Below are 23,881 nucleotides of genomic sequence, written 5' to 3' on the forward strand. Positions count from 1 at the left end.
TTCTTATTTCTCCATTGTAAATTTCTATCATTTTTATTTAATAATTTTTTGGCAAAATTTTATTAAAATGCATGTCTCGATGAAATTTGTAGGTATGCATATTACGCGAAAAATTCATTTTCATAAGTAAATCAAAACGTGACGTCCTATTAAAGCAATTTCGATATTAGTATGTCAGAATGTGTATTTTTTAGAAAAACCGTATTATCTCATTAACTCATTTGAAAAAAAAATAATAGGTAAAAAAGATGTCAAATAAGACGATGAATAATACAAAAAAAATAATAAAACACAGGAGGTGCTATTTAAAAAAATTACGTTATGGTCCTTCAAAGTTTAGCAAAATGAATGTGTCACAGCAAGGTGATGCTACAAAGCAAATATATGGTCTTGTCACCAAAAGATACCTCAGACATTTGTTTACGCACGGACAAATTCCCAACTTGATGTCCCAAAAACCAAGTGCACTGCGATTTTTTAATAATGTGCCTACAGACGCACTAAATTGTAGAAAAAATTAAATATCTTTTGAACGATTAAAGTAAATTGCAAAAACTAAGCTGATTTCTAAAGCCTAAAATAGTGCAAATTTAAATATGTACATACAGGGGATGCCATTTAAAAAAACTATGTTAAAGACTGCACTGTAAAAATGAAACACCCTGTATAGGGCAAAATAATTTAGAACGTACACTTTAATTTCCCATTTTGCAGTGCCATTTGATTCATTGCGATACATTTGACAGTGTAGGTGCAGTCGAGCACGCCCATATCAATGACACACCCTGTATATGCGTATATGCACAACTATAAAATTCACATAGTATATTTATTACTATTTCCCGCTTTTTCTTACAATAGGCACTTATTTATTTCGACTTATTTCATTTGTAAAATAAAGATAATTTTAAAAAAACACTTTTTAATTTATCGCATATAACGAATTGATTTTGATACATTTTCGAAGTTCGTTATAATCGGACTCCACTATATTACTATTTCTCATAAACTGATTATGATTAATTAGTCGCATAGGAATCAGCGTTTGTCATTAAATACTTTATTTTTTCTTTATGCATGAATTTTTTTTTAAATTTCTACAGTCCTTTATAATAAATATTGATAAATAAAAAAATAACACAGGGTGCTGATAAAGGACATCAAACTGAATTAAAAGTTCCTACGACAAAAAATTGTTTGAGCCTATTTTCACAAGATATAGTTCTTCAAAATAAAATTTTTAAATTAATTTTTTGGTGCTTCAGATCATATTTTTTTGACATTTAGTTAGCGGAAACGATAACTCTTGCAACATTAAACAGATACCAGTTGAAAAAAATCAACAATTATTCTCTAATGATGTGCAAAACAATTAAAAAACTTGTAAATTCGACAATAAATTATTAAATTCGACATCCTAGGAAACAAAAGAGCAACAATCGATGCCGTTGCTAAGGAAAACAAATTAAAAAAATATCAAAATTAAGTTGCTTAAGAAAAATCTGACTTTTTTATGCTTAACTGAACGTCTTTTATCATAATATGAGAATTTGTCCGTTTCTTTTGAATCACCCAGTATAATTAAAAAAATTTAAAATTACATTTAGATCCAAACCAACGGTGCTCAAATGTTGTTCTAAGTAAAAAATTATTCTTAGTAATATAATTGTTACTAGCCCTAAAATTTGAAATTTTTGATTTTACTTAATAATTATATTTGTGGTTAGTGATGTTTTTTGGCGTATTTTTTGCAGTAACATTTGTTCTAAAATAACATAAGAAATAAATTTTGCAGCGATTTAATATTAATTCATTTTTTAATTAATTGTAATATTTTTTTCGTTACAGTTTATTAACAAGTGTACGGACGAACAAAGTAAAAATGACGCGACAATAAAGCAGGCCCTGCTGAGAAGGTCCATCTTTTTAATCGCAACCAGGCAGGGTCGTAAATTATCAGATAATTTACCATATAATTACGGTATAATTATTTGAAATTATTTAATTCTGCTGTAATTTTTTTGCTAATTGTAACACTTTTAAATTAATTAAATTAAAAATGTTTAATTGTTTTAATGAGCAATTTAACTAAAACAATTTATATATAAATTATTATTGATGTAATACTTTTTTTGATAAACTGTTTTGCCAAATTAAGAAAGTTTTAATCGCAATTAGTTTTGAATTTCCGATTAACGTGATGTTTGTTACTCAAAAGTGAAACAAATGGCAATTATATTTTAATTTCGCCTTCTGCTCAAAGAATTAAATCAATCACACACGTGGAATTAAACCCTATTCTCGCAAATTAACAGTACTTTAATTCATTTGCTGTTTTACATAAAATCAAATTTAAAATAAGGAAAGCAAATTTCGTAAAAAATATCTAAATGAATTTTATTTTAAAAAACAGTTAAAAAAATTGTTACATGTTCTACAAGAAAGGTTTTATTAAATTTTTATTAAAAAAATTCAACATTTTTATTTAACTTGACGTTTGTCAATGCAAAATAAATGGCAACTTAATTTGAATTAGTTTAATTCTAAATTATATTTTAATTTTGCTTTCTGTAACCCGACTTTTAAAAGAATTTTTCTTAAAACTACGTTTAGTTTGCAATCTGATAATTTACGACCCTGCCTGCTTACGGTTAAAAGGGTCGGTTTCCTCAGCACGGGCTGGTTTATTATCGCGTCATTTTCACTTTGTTCGACTGTACGTTTTTCAGCATTATTAATATATTAATATTAGCAAGAACCAATAATTTTCTAGTAATAAAAATAAAAGATTCCATGTTTAAAACCTTCATTGTTACTTTAACCTCTGACGGCTTGTAACAATTTTTTCAAATTGTTTACACAAAAGATAAGCCTGTATCTAACAACTAGAAACCTGACCATCTTATCTATAGTTTTCTTATCATTCGCGTTGCGGTATATTTCCCTGTGTACATATGAAGACCACTACGAGATTATATTCTGCTGTCAGGAAGGTTAAATTGAAATGAGTGGCAGTGACCCTTTAACAAATACCCGTAAGTCCCAACTAAACTAATTACAAAAAAAAAACGTAAAACTGGTCATGTGACAAAAATTTTAGAACAATCCGATCAAGATTATTACCATCCACTCTGTTATTCAATTCAAGTGGACGACGAAAATGAACAATCAGCTCTCCTGCCCGCATTTCATCAAAGGAAAAGTTTGCGAGTTCAGGATAAAATCTTTATTGTATTTTTATTTTCAATTCTAATTACCGGACTAGCCATTGGCCTCTATCTCCTTGCAACTGAGGGTAAGTTCGTTCCTCGGTATAAATTCCCTCTTATCGGAAACTTGCAGGACACGAATGGAAAGCTGCAGGAGTCTATAATATTACAGTTCGGGAACAGTGGCAAGCTCACGTCCCTTCATCAACAATGCCAAAGTTGGAACTTCCCGTAAGAAGAGTTTTATTTCTTCCTGCAAATACCACTAGCTGCGGCAGCAAATCCCACTGTGCCAAAGTCCTCCAGGAACTACAATTACAGCATATGCTGCAGTGGAAAGAACCTGACATCTCCTACAATTTCATAATGACTGCAGATGGCAGAATTTTCGAGGGGAGAGGATGGGACTTTGAAACTTCTGTTCAAAATTGTACGGTTAATGATACTGTGACAGTTGCTTTTTTGGGTAATAACCATTTTATTCTTGGACTTACTCAACAAAAAATTCTTTTAGACGAATTAGATGCGAAAGCACCGACGTTTAGACAAGCTGAAGCGGCAAAAATGTTCCTGGAAGTGGCAGTAACAGAGGGAAAATTAGAACGGTGTTTTAATACCGCGGTCTGGGGAGGAAATAAATTCTTCATTGATTTGGCTCGAAATGTTCAAGACGTCTTATCGGAATGCGAGGGAATTACTTAATAGTTTTCAGCATGATTTATTTCTACAAAGCTGTGATATTTCATATTCTCACAAAAATTAACATTACTCATTAATTAAAATTGTAAATAAAAATGTGCCCCTATTGTCGTCCCCAGCAACAATTGCAACAATCGCCCACGTTTACTGAAAACTGTTTTTTTTTTATTTAGAATTGCTTTGAATTGTGAAAATTTATGAAAAAATATGCAAATTTTTCTCATCCTCTCCTGGATAAAGCTAAACACTTATTATTTTTTTCTTCAATATATCTCAAGACATTATCTAAATCAATGAATTTCAAGGGGTCCACAAATAATTAGGAAAGTCAGAAAAATGACAACTTTTTTCACGTAAAACTTCTAAGTACAATTTCTTCTCTATATTCTTGCAAAAAAACATTTAATCTGTAAAATAGCTGCTGTACCTAACATGCTGTAGATTCTACCATTACCACAGTTATTATTAAAAGAGTTAGTGATAAAATATTAAAAAAAGGATTTTTTCGAACACAAGTTAGAAGTCTAAAATTAGACATGCCTTGTTAATCTGGAGAAAATGGAAATTTACCATTGAAACGTTTTTAAATACAATTAATGTGAGCTCTATTTATTTATAATCTCTTCATAAATAATATTGCATTGTCACGTACATTACGTGTGTATGCAAAATTTCAGCTCATTCGGATAACCGGAACCTTCTCAGACTTGACTCGCAAAATATAAAACAGACAACAAAGAAGATTAAATAAAAACTTTATTGAAAGAGGCTTTTATTAAATTGGTGAAGAACATCATAAGAATGTAGGTTTTAATATCTACATTTTTTTGGCTGGTTTTGTTCGATTTATAGCTTACTTTTCAACAAAGTCGTTGTTTTATAAAAAAATAATTTATACAAAAAATTGCAGTTTTTTTATTTTTTTATTATTGTTGGCCTTTTTCTGTTGATTTAATTCCACATATCGGTCGATATGTTATTTGAGAAAATTTTTCATTTCTTGTCGATAGGGGAAAGTGGGGAATACCGACATTGGTGGTAGCAGTGAAAAAATCGTTCAAATTTATTTAACTTTAATGCATTATTCACTGTTCTGTTACACAGAAAACATGTTGGCGATTATAGTTCTAGTCTGAAAAATAACTAAAAATATATAGAATGTTATAAAGAAAGAACAAGAGAAAGACATAAAGAGACAACTAGCAATAAAAACACCTACTAAAGTAAAAACGCAGAAAGGTTTTTGGAAATAAAGAACTGCAAAGAAGAACATGAATGTATATTTTACAAAAAAATTAGTTAAAATAAAGTAGTCTGGTTCTTCTGCTGGTTCTGGTTCTTCTTGTAATTGTCGCTACATCACTCTGCCTGTATTATACCGAGTATACCGATTAATTTATTATTGTTATTTTTATTGAAATGTATCTAGATTTATTGTTAACTTTTTAACAATTTTCATACACAAAAAATCAAACACTTATTATTATTATAGCGTTTATAAGACTTATCAGGTCAGGTCAAGTCAGGCCAGGTAAAAAAACGTATAAACCACTGGTGTAAATAAATTCCTACGAAAATTATTTTTGTTTTAAAAAGAAATAAAACATCGTAATTTATTTTTATTTAAACTTAAATACAACTTCTCAAAATTTTTTTTGATAATGATGTTATTAAATTTGTGGTTTTATAATTGCGTTATACTATTGTGGAATAAAAAAGCAGCTCGGTTTTTATTTCACAAGTAATTTTTTTACGAAATTCATATCTAATAATACCAATAATTCTCATTCTAATTCCAATTCTAATAAAGATGCCATTTAATTCGCAGTGTGAAATAATACGAAAGACTTATTTGATAATTCGTAATTGTTTTGTTACATTAGAATTTAAATTAATTTATCGCTATTAATTATGAAAATATGAATGATCTAAAGAAAGAAGCTAAGATTATTTTCTAAAAGTACTGCTAAAAATTTCGACGAAAAAAGTAACAAATCAATAGTAAATTAAAACATTTTATTCAATTTCAAGCGATTTATAGGTCGTAAAAAATGTCTCTTGCTTATTTACCATTTTTTGGTTCTCTAAATACTTATTATTCTAAGAGAAAAAACGAACTAAAAACTAAAAGAAGTAAAAAAAGAAAAATCTGTAGGAGAAAATCTACAAAATTTTTTGTAAAAAAATTAAACTCATAACTTTATTCGAAAGAAAGATATGAAGGCAATTCCAAATCAGTTATTTTATTAAGTAAAGATTATGCGTTGATTTATTAAACTTAAATTATAAGAATAATATAATCAGGTGAAGTGTTTCATGACTGAGAAAAAAGTGTTTTTATTGAAAACTAAAGTAACAATTAAAATTACATACTAGATAATGAATAAACTTGTCTCGCATTGTACAAGACACTATGAAATTTCTACAGTTGTGTGATGATTTGAGTGGTGTGTTTTAACTTAACAATGAAACAACTTAAAATTAACAAACTACTGCTACTCTAAAACAAACAAAAAATAAAGTTAAACTTAAACAAACTTAATCAACTTCAAGTTTTCGAAAACTTCCGGGAAGACTCCCAACGCCGGTATTATCCTCATTAGGTAAATTTCGCCTGCATATTATACCTCTGTCACTCAACAAATTCATTGCGTCGTAAGATAAGAGAAGCTCTCTTTTCGCAGCTAATTCTTTCTTCCACAATTCTGCCATTTCTTTCGCCGGCATAACACCGCCCAATTCCAAGGGTAGACACCTTTTATCCACTTTATTATGCAGCTCGGTTAAAGAGCCATGAAACTGAAAAAAAAACTAGCAGTAAAAACACCTACTAAAGCAAAAACGCAGGAAAGTTTTTGGAAATTAAAAATTTCAAAGAAGAACATGTATGCATATTTTACAAAAAAATTAGTTAAAATAACATAATCTGGTTCTTCTGCTGGTTCTGGTTCTTCTTGTAATTGTCGCTACATCTACACTCTGCCTGTATTATACGATGAGGTACCGCCATTTTCCTCATAATTGTAAGTGATACAGATTTCTTTTTTTATTTTTTGTAAAAAAACTAAAGTTTGTTTTATTTTAGATAAACTTTTTAATAAACAAGTGTTCCAACTTTTGTTTTATCTCTCAAAAGTATCAAAATTCACCCACTTTCCCCTACAGTTCCAAGTTTCTATTTTTCTTCGTGTTTTATTTATTGACTAACTCATTCTTTGACGAAAATTGCCCTTAGTTAAAAAAAAACAATTTAACCAGAAATATGCTTTGAAATGAGTTATTTTGGATTATCGAAAATAAATAATAATAATTGTTTGTATTTTGTTGAATACTCGTACAAACCAGTAATCGCAAGACATAATAAAAATTCGACTTATTTTTTGATGGTTTTTTGTTGCCAAAAATTGTACGAAATTTAATTTTTCAGTTAATTTTGTTCTCTTTAGCTTATTTTTTTAATGAGAGTCGCACTTATTAAAAAAAAGTGTATTTTCTTTTTAATAATCTGTTTTTTTTAATTATAGCTCTTTTTCTGTTAAATTAGTGTCAGTATTGCTAAATAGGCCAATTTGTTAAAGAAAAATGATCTTATTTCAAAAATACCTTGTCAGTATAGAAAATAACTAAGTTCTAAGTTTGTATTTTTCTGGACCTAATAGTTTCTTTGCTTTTTTTTTATTTGCAGATGCTTTTAATAAAAAATTGCTCAATTTATTATTGTTATTTTTATTGAAATGTATCTAGATTTATTGTTAACTTTTTAACAATTTTCATACACAAAAAATCAAACACTTATTATTATTATAGCGTCCGTAAGACTTATCAGGTCAGGTCAAGTCAGGCCAGGTAAAAAAACGTATAAACCACTGGTGTAAATAAATTCCTACGAAAATGATTTTTGTTTTAAAAAGAAATAAAACATCGTAATTTATTTTTATTTAAACTTAAATACAACTTCTCAAAATTTTTTTTGATAATGATGTTATTAAATTTGTGGTTTTATAATTGCGTTATACTATTGTGGAATAAAAAAGCAGCTCGGTTTTTATTTCACAAGTAATTTTTTTACGAAATTCACATCTAATAATACCAATAATTCTCATTCTAATTCCAATTCTAATAAAGATGCCATTTAATTCGCAGTGTGAAATAATACGAAAGACTTATTTGATAATTCGTAATTGTTTTGTTACATTAGAATTTAAATTAATTTATCGCTATTAATTATGAAAATATGAATGATCTAAAGAAAGAAGCTAAGATTATTTTCTAAAAGTACTGCTAAAAATTTCGACGAAAAAAGTAACAAATCAATAGTAAATTAAAACATTTTATTCAATTTCAAGCGATTTATAGGTCGTAAAAAATGTCTCTTGCTTATTTACCATTTTTTGGTTCTCGAAATACTTATTATTCTAAGAGAAAAAACGAACTAAAAACTAAAAGAAGTAAAAAAAGAAAAATTTGTAGGAGAAAAATCTACAAATTTTTTTGTAAAAAAATGAAATTTATAACTTTATCCGAAAGAAAGATATGAAGGCAATTCCAAATCAGTTATTTTATTAAGTAAAGATTATACGCAGATTTATTTAACTTAAATTATAAAAATAATATAATCAGTTGAAGTGTTTCATGACTGAGAAAAAAGTGTTTTTTTGAAAACTAAAGTAACAATTAAAATTACATACTAGATAATGAATAAAATTGTCTCTTATTGCACAAGAAACTATGAAACTTCTACAGTTTTGTGATGATTTGAGTGGTGTGTTTTCACTTAACAATGAAACAACTTAAAATTAACAAACTACTGCTACTCTAAAACAAACAAAAAATAAAGTTAAACTTAAACAAACTTAATCAACTTCAAGTTTTCGAAAACTTCCAGGAAGACTCCCAACGCCGGTATTATCCTCATTAGGTAAATTTCGCCTGCATATTATACCTCTGTCACTCAACAAATTCATTGCGTCGTAAGATAAGAGAAGCTCTCTTTTCGCAGCTAATTCTTTCTTCCACAATTCTGCCATTTCTTTCGCCGGCATAACACCGCCCAATTCCAAGGGTAGACACCTTTTATCCACTTTATTATGCAGCTCGGTTAACGAGCCATGAATCTAAAAAAAAACTAGCAGTAAAAACACCTACTAAAGCAAAAACGCAGGAAAGTTTTTGGAAATTAAAAATTTCAAAGAAGAACATGTATGCATATTTTACAAAAAAATTAGTTAAAATAACATAATCTGGTTCTTCTGCTGGTTCTGGTTCTTGTAATTGTCGCTATATCTATACACTCTGCCTGTATTATACGATGAGGTACCGCCATTTTCCTCATAATTGTAAGTGATACAGATTTCTTTTTTAATTTTTTGTAAAAAAACTAAAGTTTGTTTTATTTTAGATAAATTTTTTAATAAACAAGTTTTCCAACTTTTGTTTTATCTCTCACAAGTATCAAAATTCCCCCACTTTCCCCTACAGTTCCAAGTTTCTATTTTTTTTTCGTGTTTCATTTATTGACTAAACTCATTCTTTGACGAAAATTGCCCTTAGTTAAAAAAAAACAATTTATCCAGAAATATGCTTTGAAATGAGTTATTTTGGATTATCGAAAATAAATAATAATAATTGTTTGTATTTTGTTGAATACTCGTACAAACCAGTAATCGCAAGACATAATAAAAATTCGACTTATTTTTTGATGGTTTTTTGTTGCCAAAAATTGTACGAAATTTAATTTTTCAGTTAATTTTGTTCTCTTTAGCTTATTTTTTTAATGAGAGTCGCACTTATTAAAAAAAAGTGTATTTTCTTTTCAATAATCTGTTTTTTTTTTAATTATAGCTCTTTTTCTGTTAAATTAGTGTCAGTATTGCTAAATAGGCCAATTTGTTAAAGAAAAATGATCTTATTTCAAAAATACCTTGTCAGTATAGAAAATAACTAAGTTCTAAGTTTGTATTTTTCTGGACCTAATAGTTTCTTTGCTTTTTTTTTATTTGCAGATGCTTTTAATAAAAAATTGCTCAATTTATTATTGTTATTTTTATTGAAATGTATCTAGATTTATTGTTAACTTTTTAACAATTTTCATACACAAAAAATCAAACACTTATTATTATTATAGCGTCCGTAAGACTTATCAGGTCAGGTCAAGTCAGGCCAGGTAAAAAAACGTATAAACCACTGGTGTAAATAAATTCCTACGAAAATGATTTTTGTTTTAAAAAGAAATAAAACATCGTAATTTATTTTTATTTAAACTTAAATACAACTTCTCAAAATTTTTTTTGATAATGATGTTATTAAATTTGTGGTTTTATAATTGCGTTATACTATTGTGGAATAAAAAAGCAGCTCGGTTTTTATTTCACAAGTAATTTTTTTACGAAATTCATATCTAATAATACCAATAATTCTCATTCTAATTCCAATTCTAATAAAGATGCCATTTAATTCGCAGTGTGAAATAATACGAAAGACTTATTTGATAATTCGTAATTGTTTTGTTACATTAGAATTTGAATTAATTTATCGCTATTAATTATGAAAATATGAATGATCTAAAGAAAGAAGCTAAGATTATTTTTTAAAAGTACTGCTAAAAATTTCGACGAAAAAAGTAACAAATCAATAGTAAATTAACACATTTTATTCAATTTCAAGCGATTTATAGGTCGTAAAAAATGTCTCTTGCTTATTTACCATTTTTTTGTTCCCCAAATACTTATTATTCTAAGAGAAAAAATGAACCAAAAACTAAAAGAAGTAAAAAATAGGAAAAAACCGTAAGAGAAAAACCTATAAAAAATTTTGTAAAAAAAATGAAATTTATAACTTTATCCGAAAGGAAGATATGAAGGCAATTCCAAATCAGTTATTTTATTAAGTAAAGATTATACGCAGATTTATTTAACTTAAATTATAAGAATAATATAATCAGGTGAAGTGTTTCATGACTGAGAAAAAAGTGTTTTTATTGAAAACTAAAGTAACAATTAAAATTACATACTAGATAATATAATGAATAAACTTGTCTCGCATTGTACAAGACACTATGAAATTTCTACAGTTGTGTGATGATTTGAGTGGTGTATTTTAACTTAACAATGAAACAACTTAAAATTAACAAACTACTGCTACTCTAAAACAAACAAAAAATAAAGTTAAACTTAAACAAACTTAATCAACTTCAAGTTTTCGAAAACTTCCAGGAAGACTCCCAACGCCGGTATTATCCTCATTAGGTAAATTTCGCCTGCATATTATACCTCTGTCACTCAACAAATTCATTGCGTCGTAAGATAAGAGAAGCTCTCTTTTCGCAGCTAATTCTTTCTTCCACAATTCTGCCATTTCTTTCGCCGGCATAACACCGCCCAATTCCAAGGGTAGACACTTTTTATCCACTTTATTATGCAGGTCGGTTAACGAGCCATGAATCTGAAAAAAAAATTCGTGTAGATGAAAATACACAAAACGAATTATTTTTTTACCATAATCCTGTTTTTCAATTTTTCACTCTTAATTGTGGAGTGAACAAAGTCGTAGACGTACTTAAGGGCTGACGGGAAGTTTAAAAGATTGATTTCCTTGTGCCTCATCGGCAGTGATTGCTGGAAATAATTAAATGGGTTATTCAATTAGTGGAAATATTAAAAAGTGCAAACCTCCCCCCAACGAATAATCGTTGCAAACTCTGTGATGGACCACAGAGTGAGAAACGCAGCACTTAGGCCATCGGCATCACAAACATGGTTAACCCCAGCAATCTGGTTGTCTTCATCCGCCAAAAGAGTCTCGTAAGTAATGGCATGAGCTAAGCCAACATCCGTTCCGGTAAATTGATGCGGATCGACTTTACTTACATTATAAATAATTACTCTCCTCCCATTAGCATCCCGGAACGGGCTCACAAAAATATAACTGGAATTAAATTTAATTTAACAACAAATTGTAATTTTATTGCGAATTAAATACCCATTGCTAATGAGGGGGCTTTTAAGATGATCCAGACCGTACATAAACTCTTTAAACCTTTTCCTGAAGTTTAAGTACTTCAAAAGGGTTTGCTCAGCCATGTGTATACTGTACTTCTTCACTCGTAAGAAACGGAGAAGAAATCTGTCATCTGAAAATAAGTGTATTGTGCTTTTGCAACCGTTTCAGACTTTGTTACCGAACACAAGGTAAAATTAGGAGCAACACGTAATTAAACTTTGTGGAAACTGGAAACTTCAAAGTTTATTAAGGCGAAGGAAACGAAAAGCTAGGGCGCGACTTAGCTATACAGGGTGATTCTTTTAAGGCCTTTATTAGAAACTTTTTAACTTCTAATTACGGAGGACTATGAGTTAGGAGACGAAATCGCAAGATTTTCTGAACGAAAAAATAGTACGGCAGAGTAAAATTGAGGGCGCTTTTTTATTAATTTAAATTCAACCAATTTACTAATTACTTGGAAAAAATGCAGAAATGTTGAGCTTTGCACTCTTAACAGACTGAGAAAAACTGACCACTAAAATTTTCGTAAGAAACATGAGAAAAAAAAATTAAATATTACGCTTCGTCCCGTATTTTTCAAGATGCTGCGAATACGGTTAAAGATACAAGAAAAATGTAAAAAGAAAAGGAAAAAAATTGTAGCAAATTCATTTTCCTTTAAAAAAGTCCGTGAGTCCATTTCTCTATCGTCAACGGTTTAGGCCTCAAAGACGTTAAAAAACGCTTAAGCGACAGTTCGTTTCATTTTACCGGTGGTCAAGTAACGGAAAGTTTTTTTCTACCTAAACTGTGGAAGATAGAAATATGGTGTCGCAGACTTTTTTATAGGAAATTTGATTCTCTACAACTTCGTCTCTTACACTTTTTTTGTATCTTTAACCGTATTCGCAGCGTTTTGAAAAATATGGGGAAAAGTGCAAATTGGTAATATTTTGTTTTTTTTTTTAATATAGTTTACGATAAAATTTTTCCATTACGTTTATACAATTGTAAATTTAATGCTCTATCTGCTTGTCTGCTTGTGTTTTTTTGTTTGCTGTGTTTTAACCGATATACAAATACATTAATTGCTCTGAAAACTTAATGCTAATAGAACAACTGCGCTCTCTGGCAACGTTAACGGAACTATCCAGGACGAGAACGTTTTATTTGTAAGACGTTTCTTATCCTAGCCTTTAAATATCCGTACTTATAATGTAGCTAGAGCTATGAGAATTGGCGCAATTTTTAAATTTTAAATAGCAACCACCTATTTTATTGCATTTTTGAATTAAAAGTAGAAAAAATTAAAAAGAGTAAAATGTACCCCAGTTATTAGTAGTACTTATCTGTCATAATAATTAACGTATGTCAATTTTTTTATGCAAATTTTCTTTTGCCGAGTGGTTTATTTAAAATATTACAGCTCTTAAACTCTTTACAATAAGTGAATCATTCTTTTTGTACTTGGTAACCAAAGGCTTGAAGGCTCTTCTGAAATCTTTAAAATAGTCATTGTCATGGCAAATAGCAAGGCTACTAGGATTTTTTGAAAATGATGATCAAAAATTATTATTACACAGTTTTTACAAATGGAATGACTCTGTTTTTTAATGGCACTCAAAAAAATAATCGATTTTTCCTGAGACTTATTAACTTATTAACATCTTCTATATCTATCTCTTTCAGTTTTTGAAATAATCACATTTTAATTTTTTTTATTTTTTTCATTTCTAGTCGTGTAAACTTTCGAAAAATATTTCAAATTAATAGAAATATTCGATTTGTCAAAAAGAGAAGTTCAAAACGATGGCAAACTGAGTTACTTTACGTAATTCACTAAGTTATAATAAACCACAATTAAATATTATTGTTTTATTGCTTATACGATAATGAATCAGCTAAAAATTAAATAGAATGTTAAAGTTTGACAATTGTTGACCATTTTTCAAGGCCTAGGGGAAGGTGGGGCAAGTTGTTACATCTTTTCAAAAATTTTTTCTTGCAATTTATTACGTTAGCAAAAAATCTATTGTTTTATTGTTTTATTGCTCATACGATAATGCTAAAAGTTAAATAAAATGTTGAAGTTTGACAATTGTTCACCATTTTGCAAGCCCTAGGGGAAAGTGGGGCAGGTTGTTACATTTTTTCTATATCTATCTCTTTCAGTTTTTGAAATAATCACATTTTAATTTTTTTTATTTTTTATTTTCATTTCTAATCGAGTAAACTTTCGAAAAATATTTCAAATTAATAAAAATGTTCGATTTGTCTACCATTTATAGTTATAATAAATCACAATTAAATATTATTGTTTTATTGCTTATACGATAATGAATCAGCTAAAAATTAAATAAAATGTTGAAGTTTGACAATTGTTGACCATTTTTCAAGGCCTAGGGGAAGGTGGGTCAGGTTGTTACGTTTTTTCTATTTTTTTCTTGTAATTTATTACATTAGCAGAAAATTTATTATTTTATTATTTTATTGCTCATACGATAATGAATCAGCTAAAAGTTAAATAAAATGTTGAAGTTTGACAATTGTTCACCATTTTACAAGCCCTAGGGGAAGGTGGGGCAGGTTGTTACATTTTTTCTATATCTATCTCTTTCAGTTTTTGAAATAATCACAACATTTTAATTTTTTTTATTTTTTATTTTCATTTCTAATCGAGTAAACTTTCGAAAAATATTTCAAATTAATAAAAATGTTCGATTTGTCTACCATTTTCATTCAAGAAGTTCAAAATCCGATGGCAAACTGACTGAGTTACTTTACATAATTCACTAAGTTATAATAAACCACAATTAAATATTATTGTTTTATTGCTTATACGATAATGAATCAGCTAAAAATTAAATAAAATGTTGAAGTTTGACAATTGTTGACCATTTTTCAAGGCCTAGGGGAAGGTGGGTCAGGTTGTTACGTTTTTTCTATTTTTTTCTTGTAATTTATTACATTAGCAGAAAATTTATTGTTTTATTATTTTATTGCTCATACGATAATGAATCAGCTAAAAGTTAAATGAAATGTTAAAGTTTGACAATTGTTAACCATTTTACAAGCCCTAGGGGAAGGTGGGGCAGGTTGTTACATTTTTTTCTATAACAGCAGAGAAGCAATTAATTCTGATAAAGTGTACAGTCTATGGAGTCATCATTGCTACCGCATGCTATGTGTTCCCATTTCTTGCATTCTTTACACCATATCCAATTCTTGTCTTTTTTGTAAGAACTACACGAAACAAATGAGGCAAACTTCATCATCTTCTGACTCATCATCATCCTCATCAACATTTTTCTCTTGCCTTAGCTGTTATTTTTACTTAATTTTTTATAATACTTCTATTACCTTTTATCGTGTAACAATGTGCCCCCACATGCATTTGTTAGGTTAAAATTTGGTAGTATAACAAAAATATTCAATACTCATTATTTGTGATAGCATAAGTTTAAGAGAATTTAATTAGTTGAATTAGTACCGTTTCGCTAATAAACCAAAATTTGTAACTTAAAACAAAACAACTATCATTGAGATATAATAAATTAATGTTAATATCTATTTTAATAGGTTCGACACCAACGTAATATTTTTCCGATAGATGGCTCATTATCTTAGATTTCATGTATAATAAATAGTATTAAATTTTTGAATAAAACACTACGATTTGCATAAGCAATATAACAACATACTCCACGTAACAACCGGCCCCACCCTCCCCTACTGGATTAACAATGAAAACTACAAAGTAAAAACCGTTTTGTTGTGATTATTTCAAAATATAGATATTGAAGATGTTGATAAAAGTCTCTATAAAAATCAATGTTCTTTCGATTGCCTTTAAGAAAATAAAGTTCTTTTTAAAAAACTGAGTTATATCAATTTTTAGGTAACCATTTTGAAAAAATCATACTAGCCTTGAATTTTGACAGTTGACAATTTTGAAAATTCTAGAAGTCTTCTGATATCGAATGTAAAAAAATATTCTCTTGTAGCAAAGGGCTCAAGGGCTGTAATATTTTAAATAAACTCCTTCAAGGAAAAATTTTAACAAAAAAAATTACATAAGTCAAAAACTATAACAAGTACTAATCACTAGGGTACACTCTACTCAGTTTGAAAAGGCTAATTCAAAAATGCAACGTAAATAGGCGGTTGCTACTTAAAGTTTCAAAACTGTCGCCAATTTCTCCTCGTTCCGGAAGTTGAAAATAATTTACTTAAACTAAAAATAGCTGATTTGGATCGTATTCAAAATTTTAAAGCTCTAGCTATAAGAAAAGTTAAAAAGTTTCTAAGTAGGCTCTAAAAAATCACCCTGTAAAGTGAAAAATAAACTTCTGTATAATGTAACTAAAGTGTGAAGAGTTAAAAAAAAACGAAAAGAACAACAACCTACCAGTACGGCAGTTTTCAATGTCCTGATTTTTCCTTATCCACTCCCTGAGCTGTTCCAAGCATTGTTTCCGTGTTTTTTCATCCTCTCTGAGTTCGTTCCCCGCAATTTTCATAAGTTGATTAGCGAACTCTTCTTGATCCTTGTAGACTAATTGTTTCTCAACAAGAGCCGTGTTTTTATCGCTCCAAGGGTTTGGCATTATTAGGTGTGTTCCAGACATCCTAAAAAATTCACAATGAGCGTTCTTTATTCCAAATGGAACACTTTCGTGCATGACTTTCTTCAATGTAATTGTGTGTGTTTATTTACCTCTCATACACAAGTTTGCGAAACGATGATCGTTAAAGTAATACGACATTAAATTACACAATGAAGTTTTTTTTCCTTCATCATGATGGATTTGAAGTTAAGTATTAGCTACGTTTAATAGATTAGTGATCGTTAAACGTACTTATGTAATGAAATTATGTACCTAAAATGCACATGTGTGTTATTATTGTGAACCATATTTATGAGCTTTACTAATTTCTTTGAAAATCTTCATTTCCGTGACAATTATGCGAAGTAAATGACAGAATTTCATATCCGGAAAAAATGTCTCTGTTTGATTGACTAGCTACAATAAGTGCCACAATGGAATTAGATAAACATTTGTTTTCAACATTTCATTTTCACATACATAATTTAATCAGTTTCATTTTTCTAACAATTTTTACAAGTGACGTTGATAATTGAAGATACTTGATAACAAGAACCTGTTAAAGGAGCTTCAAGGGGAATTTAAATTATTACGTATTTATTTAAATCAGAACACAAGTACTGGTTTAAAATAATCTACCGGGTGATCAGGATCGACTGTTTGGGTTGGCAGTACTGAATTTTATTTTTAAGTGATACAACTGGAGTACACTTCCGTCCGGTAACAACTTATCACGTTTGTTATCAGTGAAGCGAACTCATAGCTGTACTTAATATTGTTACCAACTTAATCAGTGATTTTTAGATCATCCGGTACATTGTTCTATGGGCAGTGAAATATGTATCTTAGAAGGCGCATTATATCCACAAAATACCAGAAAAATATTGACTCTGGAAAATAATAATTGAAAAATAAATAATAGTAAATAAAAGAAAGTAAAAAATTGAACGAAATAATGTAAGAGCATTAACCATTATGACCTAAAATTTACTTATTTCTCTTCACGGATTAACAAAATTTTATGAAAAAACTATGATTTCATTTCATTGTTTAAACGTTTGGAAAAAGCAAAAATCACCGTGCAATTTAACGATTTTTTTTGGTAAATTTTGTGAAATACTGAATTTACAATGTGTTTTTAAACGATTCTCATCTAGTTAACTTTGAAATTGGTTTACATGTAAAAAAATTGTGCCGCTCTGCTCAATTGAATTCTCTGTCAGTAAATGTCAAAACTGTCAGTTGACAAATTCAATTAGTTTCTTTTAAAAATTACGTTAAAATGCAACTAAATTGTTACACCATGCAAGAAAACACTTTTATTATCGAAGTTTTTTCCGAATTGGAGACTTTTTAAATGAAGAATAGTAATATTCGATGTCTAAATGCCTATCATTAGTTTTATGGAGCGGCATTTCTTGATTTTACTTGAGAAATTCACAGACGACTAGATGAGTCATTTAAAAACACATTGTACTACCTGAGATGACTGAAGAATGTGTTTGCTTTTTGATCGCTCGCAAAAAGCAAAATAATTGCGTTTTTAGACGACATACTATAACACTCAAATACATAATACAGGGTGAGCCTGCTGGTAAAAAACTTTATTTTTACTAGGTGGATCTCAAAAACTAATAATAAATACGCAGAATTCAGAGTGTGCTGTTAAATGCTTTACTTTTTTCTTTGTGCATGTGATTTTTTTGATAATTTTTTATACTTAATTAAAATTAATTGATTCTTATTAAGTCGTCGGAAAACATTATTGTTTATGTCATTTGAGAACAATTGAAAAAGTTATGGTTAGGTAAATGTTGTTTAGTGTAAAAAAATACATAAAAAATATTAATAGCCCCAAAAAATAATTCAGTAAAAATAAAAAATTTAACTAAACATAATTTTGCTAATTTTATCAAGAATTTTTTGCTCACTGGAAACGATAAGATTAATTAATTTATTTATATTAATATTTTTTATTAACTAATTTTAATTATAAGGAGGGGTGAAAAAGTTGTAAAAAAATCACATAACTAGAGGAAAAAATAAAATACAGAACGGGATATGTTGATATTTTGTGGCAATTAGTTTTTGAGATAAACTCGTATGTAGTAAAAAATACTTTTAGCAAGCTCACCCTGTAAGTAAATTATTTTTTATACTGATTTGTAATTTTTCAAACGTTTCTAAAAGGTTTCATTTTTGTACTAAGTTTGAAGTTTTTCTGTTAATTTTTGGCAAATTTTCACTCCACAACATTTGCCAAAAAGACAAAATACGAGTATAATGTACTTTTGATCCATTTCAGTAATTTTCCAGTTGATTTTTGAAACATTTTGAAAAATAATTTTCTTTCAAAAAAACGAAGCAAAACGCCTGTAAAAAAAGCAAAACTAAATTTCATTTTAACTTTTGGCTTATTTTGAACAAAATTCGTTAATATAATCATGTTTTTGAAAATGAAAAAATATTGACGTATTAGTTTGGTGATTTGGCCCCCAAAAAAAACCAAAACATTCTCAACAAAATTCGACACTTTTTGGGCCTATAATTTAAAACAACTTTGGAAAAGGAGAAATACGTTATTTTTTTACCTAATTTAAAGATTCAATTTAGTCTGACATGATTAAATGCTCGAAGAAAGAAAAATAGTTCGACACAACTAGACAATTTTTTGTACAATTTCAACGCAAAAATAAGTCTAGTTCAACATAGTACATTCGGTTTGAAAAGTATGTAAACAATAATTATGTTCTTGGTGTCGAATTCATCAAAAACTCGTTCTCCTTAAAAAAAATAAGGTTTGGTGTTTTAGTGAAGACCAGTTTATGATTCGGTGCATAATTTATAACAATCATTAAGATGATAAAATAAAACTAAATATATATTTTTCAAGGTAACATTGTAACTTCAAGCGTCGTTTACTCTGTATTTTAAAATTTAGAAGAAGTGGTAATTATTAAATAACTAAAATTCCAGAAATAAATTTTTAAATTAATTAACATACACTAGGCATCTTCTACCTACTACTGTCACAATTGATAAAGTGGTTAAACAAAAAAGTGGATAATATCTCTAAGTGTACTTTCTCATGTTTAAACATATTACTCATGTCTTGTATTCTGTTGCAATTAGGTGCTACTAGCGAAAGTTATACTTACAAGAGACAGAGATAATTACTTAATTGTCAAGTTCATATTAGTTTAGTTTCCGCCTTGCACGTTCAATGTCTTTTACAACAAAAGCAGTTCATAAATAACCAACTGCATTATTGGTAAAACACTCCTACAGAAAATGCGTGGCATTTAAGAAGGCTATTCAACGAAGCTGAAATAATTTACTCTCATTTTTATTAGAAATTATTATTTTGTTTGAATGTCTTAATTGTATTAAAATATAGCATATTTATAATAAATTCTCAAGACATTTTTTTAGTCCTTTTTTATTTATTTTTGTATTAAATAATTTAAAGCCATGGAACCACATAATTCGGAACAAAAACTTTTTTAATGATATTTCATAAGTTGATTTTGTATTTCAAGGACATTACGAATCAAAAAATGTAAAAAAAGTTGGAGTAATTAGTAATTTTGTTAATTAAAGGGCCACTAAATGTTTTGGTATTGCTGTAAAAAATTTCACATTAATTTATTCTAAATTAATTAAATTGAATGTAAATCGGTCCTAACAAAACTAACCACATATTAATCCATTGAAATAACATAAAATTCTGTTAAAAATACTTAACTTTATTATTATTATTTATAATAAATTCTCAGGAAATTTTTAAGTCCTTTTTTATTTATTTTTGTATTAAATAATTTAAAGTTATGGGACCACATAATTCGGAACAAAAACTTTTTTAATGATGTTTCACAAGTTGATTTTGTATTTCAAGAACATTACGAATCAAAAAATGTAAAAAAAGTTGGAGTAATAAGTAATTTTGTTAATTAAAGGACCACTAAATGTTTTGGTATTGCTGTAAAAAATTTCACATTAATTTATTCTAAATTAATTAAATTGAATGTAAATCGGTCCTAACAAAACTAACCACATATTAATCCATTGAAATAACATAAAATTCTGTTAAAAATACTTAACTTTATTATTATTATTTATAATAAATTCTCAGGAAATTTTTAAGTCCTTTTTTATTTATTTTTGTATTAAATAATTTAAAGTTATGGGACCACATAATTCGGAACAAAAACTTTTTTAATGATGTTTCACAAGTTGATTTTGTATTTCAAAGACATTACGAATCAAAAAATGTAAAAAAAGTTGGAGTAATAAAATAAGTAATTTTGTTAATTAAAAGACCACTAAATGTTTTGGTATTGCTGTAAAAAAATTTACAATTATTTATTCTAAATAAATTAAATTGAATGTAAATCGGTCCTAACAAAACTAACCACATATTAATCAATTGAAATAACATAAAATTCCGTTAAAAATACTCAACTTTGGTTTAAATTTATTAAAGATTTGGTGAAACACAATTATTTAAATATAGTGTAAATTAAAAAAAAAACTTACCTAAAATTTATCTGATGTGCTCGTGAAGCGATCGTTTCGGAATCACAACTGCTGGCCAAAATGAACAATTACTGTGCAATCAACTACGAATAAAACTGAATTTGAAATAATAAATATATGATTAAGTGGGGTAAGTTACTCTAGCACGTGGAGGTGGTTTTGTCAAGGTCGCGAAACATAGGAAGTAAGTATGTGGAAAAGTGTTTATGTAATTTTGCAATGTCTACAATAGCTTGTGATATTATTGTACTTATTTGACTCACTTCCTTGGTACACTTGTCGTATTTATCGTTAGATGACATACTTTTTTTTCGAACATCTAGGCAAATGCACGAGTAATTTAATCGTTTTGTTTTACACGTACATGCAGAAATAATAATAAATGTATTGGTTTGTTACAATTGTTTGTTTGTGTATCTATTTGCATTTCGAAAATTTTTGTTTACATCGTAATTGTGAAAGCTCTATTCTCTGTTATGATAATTGTACAGGTACTCAAATCAAATTAATATTCAGTTATTATTAGGTTCAAATTCTTAATAAACAATAAAGTAAACACCGAAGCCAGAACTATTGCAGTGATAAAAAGAAGGAAGTACCTAGTTACTGACGGGAAATGTAAGAAATTTCACTTTTCAACGGATACAAAACATCCCACTTTTTATACAGGGTGATCCAGGGGTGTGTAATTGGTCTATAACTTTTTTGGTAATTGAAATATTGCTATGCCGTTTTTATTATCCGATAGATCGACAAACCAAAAATATTTTTATTATGCACAGGGTGTTGTCTATATGCTGGTGAACCAAAGTTATATTTTTTAATGGAACATATTCTATATTGTTGCATAATTGGAATCTACGAAAAAAAATAATGTAATTTTATATAAACTATTATGGGTCTAGCTTTTTTCGTTTTGGAATTATTCAACTTTTTATTATAAAAAAGACGAATTTTTGAAAAAGTACTGCAAAATCACCTATAAATGTTTTTCGGCAAATTTGCAACGGACAAATTAAGAAAACCTTGTAGTTTTGGCAAATAGACGACTTTTAGTTAAAGCACGCAGATAATATACAGAGTGTGGCAAAACGCTAAAAGTTGAAATAACAGCCTGTATTTTTTCATGTAACGATAGCATTTGCGAAAAGCCTTCTAACGGTATGGGGTTTTCCTAGCACTGTTAAATGTTTTTGGAGATTTAGAAAAATATTTTATTACGAGAAAATTTGTTACACTAGAATCTGATAATTTATTTAAAAAAAAAATGAGTTATTCAACTTTTTACGTTTAGGAACACCCTGTACATTATCTACAAGTTTCAAGTAAAAGTCGACTATTGCAAAAACTACAGGGAATTCTGAGTTTTTCTGTTGCAAATTTTTCGGAAAATGTTCAGTAATTTTGCAGTAATTTTTCAAAAAGTGGTCTTTTTCATAACAAAAAGTTAAATAATTCCGAAACGAAAAAAGATAGACCATAATAGTTTATATAAAGGTACATTATTTTTTAAGTAAAATCCAGTTATGCAAAAATATAAAGGGTGTTTTATTTAAAAAAATGTAACTTTGGTTCACCACTCTGTATACAACACCCTGTGTACAATGAAAATATTTTTAGTTTATAGACATTGAAATAATACTCAAATAGCAAATAAGTTAAAGACCGATTACGAACCCTTGGGCCACCCAGATTATTTGAAATGTGGAATAAGTTATTTATTAATAAATTTATTTTTTATTTTACTTGTTGTCTTTGAAAAATCTTACATTTAAAATATTTTGATAAAAAAAATCACAGTTGTTGGTGAACCTGGTGGCATCACCCTACAAAATGTGACTGAAAAGACCTACAACGTTAACCTTCAATTTTTGTGATAAATCACAAGATACTTTAGATGGTTAAAAACGAAGCGAAGTTAAAAAATAGAACACTGAAAAAATAGAACATCTTACCTATTTTTGTTTTTGAATTTATAAGACTGTTGATTTGTTTATCTTAAACAAGTCAGGTATACAATGGTAACTAAAATTGATAACATAATTAGAAACTATAACTTACTTTAAATGTTAAAGAAATACAATTTGTTAATGTATGTATAGTTGCCGAAAAAATGGAAAAGAAGTTTGCAGTATTAATGTTGCTGTATACAAACAAAAGCTAGATTGTGTATTTTATACAAAATGTTTGAAAAATTACAAAATAAAAAAAATGCTGACTACGTCTTATCTTCTTTTTATCCATTATTTAGTGGTATATTTTTATATATTTTTTAGCATTATGATTATTATTACATATTTTATCGGTAGGTATACGTGTATTACTCAGTAGATAATAAATAATGTACCTATACTATGTATAGGAACAAATAAAACTACCTTAGGCATAATATCACTCATATCATGAAAATACATAATGTTTACAAATCGGTGTAGTCATAAAATATGTAGTTGTTCCAATAAGCAAATACTATACTAATTTATTAAAGCAAGAGCAACGTGTAAATAAACTGTCATCAGATAACAATTTACGAGTATTATTGTGTCCTATTTCATAGTAATATTTCGCCATTTCTACATATTACACTTATTACAAAAACTTCCAGAAAACTCTGTCCAAATACATTTTGTAAGAATCTGTTCTAAAGTAAGAGGTTGGTAACGCATTATCTTTTTTAAACATTGTTTTTTCACTGCAGTAAATTTAGAATCACGTAGGTATTTGTCATTTTGTGAATTGGTACATTTATTTAAACAAAACTTTTGCTTCAATGCACATTCGATGATTCAATGCTGCACGAGTGCAAGCTGTGACATTCACTTATTCTTCAAAAAAGTGTCATTAGAAGGC

The 23,881-nt window shown here is 28.2% G+C and overlaps 2 protein-coding genes across 4 annotated transcripts; one reads left to right on the forward strand and one right to left on the reverse strand.

The window, feature by feature from the left end:
- The first annotated feature begins 2,874 nt into the window (after positions 1–2,874).
- Positions 2,875–4,004, forward strand: LOC659450 (peptidoglycan-recognition protein 2). Its single transcript, XM_965754.4, has 4 exons — positions 2,875–3,035; positions 3,101–3,295; positions 3,343–3,675; positions 3,724–4,004. The coding sequence occupies exons 1-4, from the start codon at positions 3,005–3,007 to the stop codon at positions 3,909–3,911; spliced, it is 747 nt and encodes a 248-aa protein (XP_970847.1). The 5' UTR covers positions 2,875–3,004; the 3' UTR covers positions 3,912–4,004.
- Positions 4,005–8,536: 4,532 nt separating this feature from the next.
- Cralbp (Cellular retinaldehyde binding protein) lies at positions 8,537–23,010 on the reverse strand. 3 transcript variants are annotated; one of them, XM_015978502.2, is made up of 6 exons: positions 21,032–21,120; positions 16,297–16,517; positions 11,886–12,036; positions 11,576–11,831; positions 11,402–11,521; positions 8,537–9,022 (listed from the first exon to the last, which is right to left on the reverse strand). In XM_015978502.2, the coding sequence occupies exons 2-6, from the start codon at positions 16,514–16,516 to the stop codon at positions 8,762–8,764; spliced, it is 1,008 nt and encodes a 335-aa protein (XP_015833988.1). In that variant the 5' UTR covers position 16,517; positions 21,032–21,120; the 3' UTR covers positions 8,537–8,761. The 3 variants fall into 3 exon arrangements, with proteins under 3 accessions (XP_015833988.1, XP_064213853.1, XP_008191376.1); XM_064357783.1 differs by lacking the exons at positions 8,537–9,022; positions 21,032–21,120 and adding exons at positions 10,866–11,348; positions 22,987–23,010; XM_008193154.3 differs by lacking the exon at positions 8,537–9,022 and adding an exon at positions 10,866–11,348.
- Between the last annotated feature and the right edge of the window lie 871 nt (positions 23,011–23,881).

Source organism: Tribolium castaneum, chromosome 1, assembly GCF_031307605.1.
Source record: "Tribolium castaneum strain GA2 chromosome 1, icTriCast1.1, whole genome shotgun sequence".
In the NCBI taxonomy this organism is placed as follows: Eukaryota; Metazoa; Arthropoda; class Insecta; order Coleoptera; family Tenebrionidae; genus Tribolium; species Tribolium castaneum.

Bases quoted from the DNA above. Each gene is read 5' to 3' on its own strand.
- Cralbp (XM_015978502.2), bottom strand. From the start codon at position 16,516: ATGTCTGGAACACACCTAATAATGCCAAACCCTTGGAGCGATAAAAAC. The intron at 11,832-11,885 runs GTATTTAATTCG...ATTTAATTCCAG, and splicing joins AGCCCCCTCATTAGCAATGG to TTATATTTTTGTGAGCCCGT. The intron at 9,023-11,401 runs GTAAAAAAATAA...GTTTTTTTTTAG, and splicing joins AATTGAAAAACAGGATTATG to ATTCATGGCTCGTTAACCGA.
- LOC659450 (XM_965754.4), top strand. From the start codon at position 3,005: ATGAGTGGCAGTGACCCTTTAACAAATACCC. The intron at 3,036-3,100 runs GTAAGTCCCAAC...CAAAAATTTTAG, and splicing joins TGACCCTTTAACAAATACCC to AACAATCCGATCAAGATTAT. The intron at 3,296-3,342 runs GTAAGTTCGTTC...GGAAACTTGCAG, and splicing joins CTATCTCCTTGCAACTGAGG to GACACGAATGGAAAGCTGCA.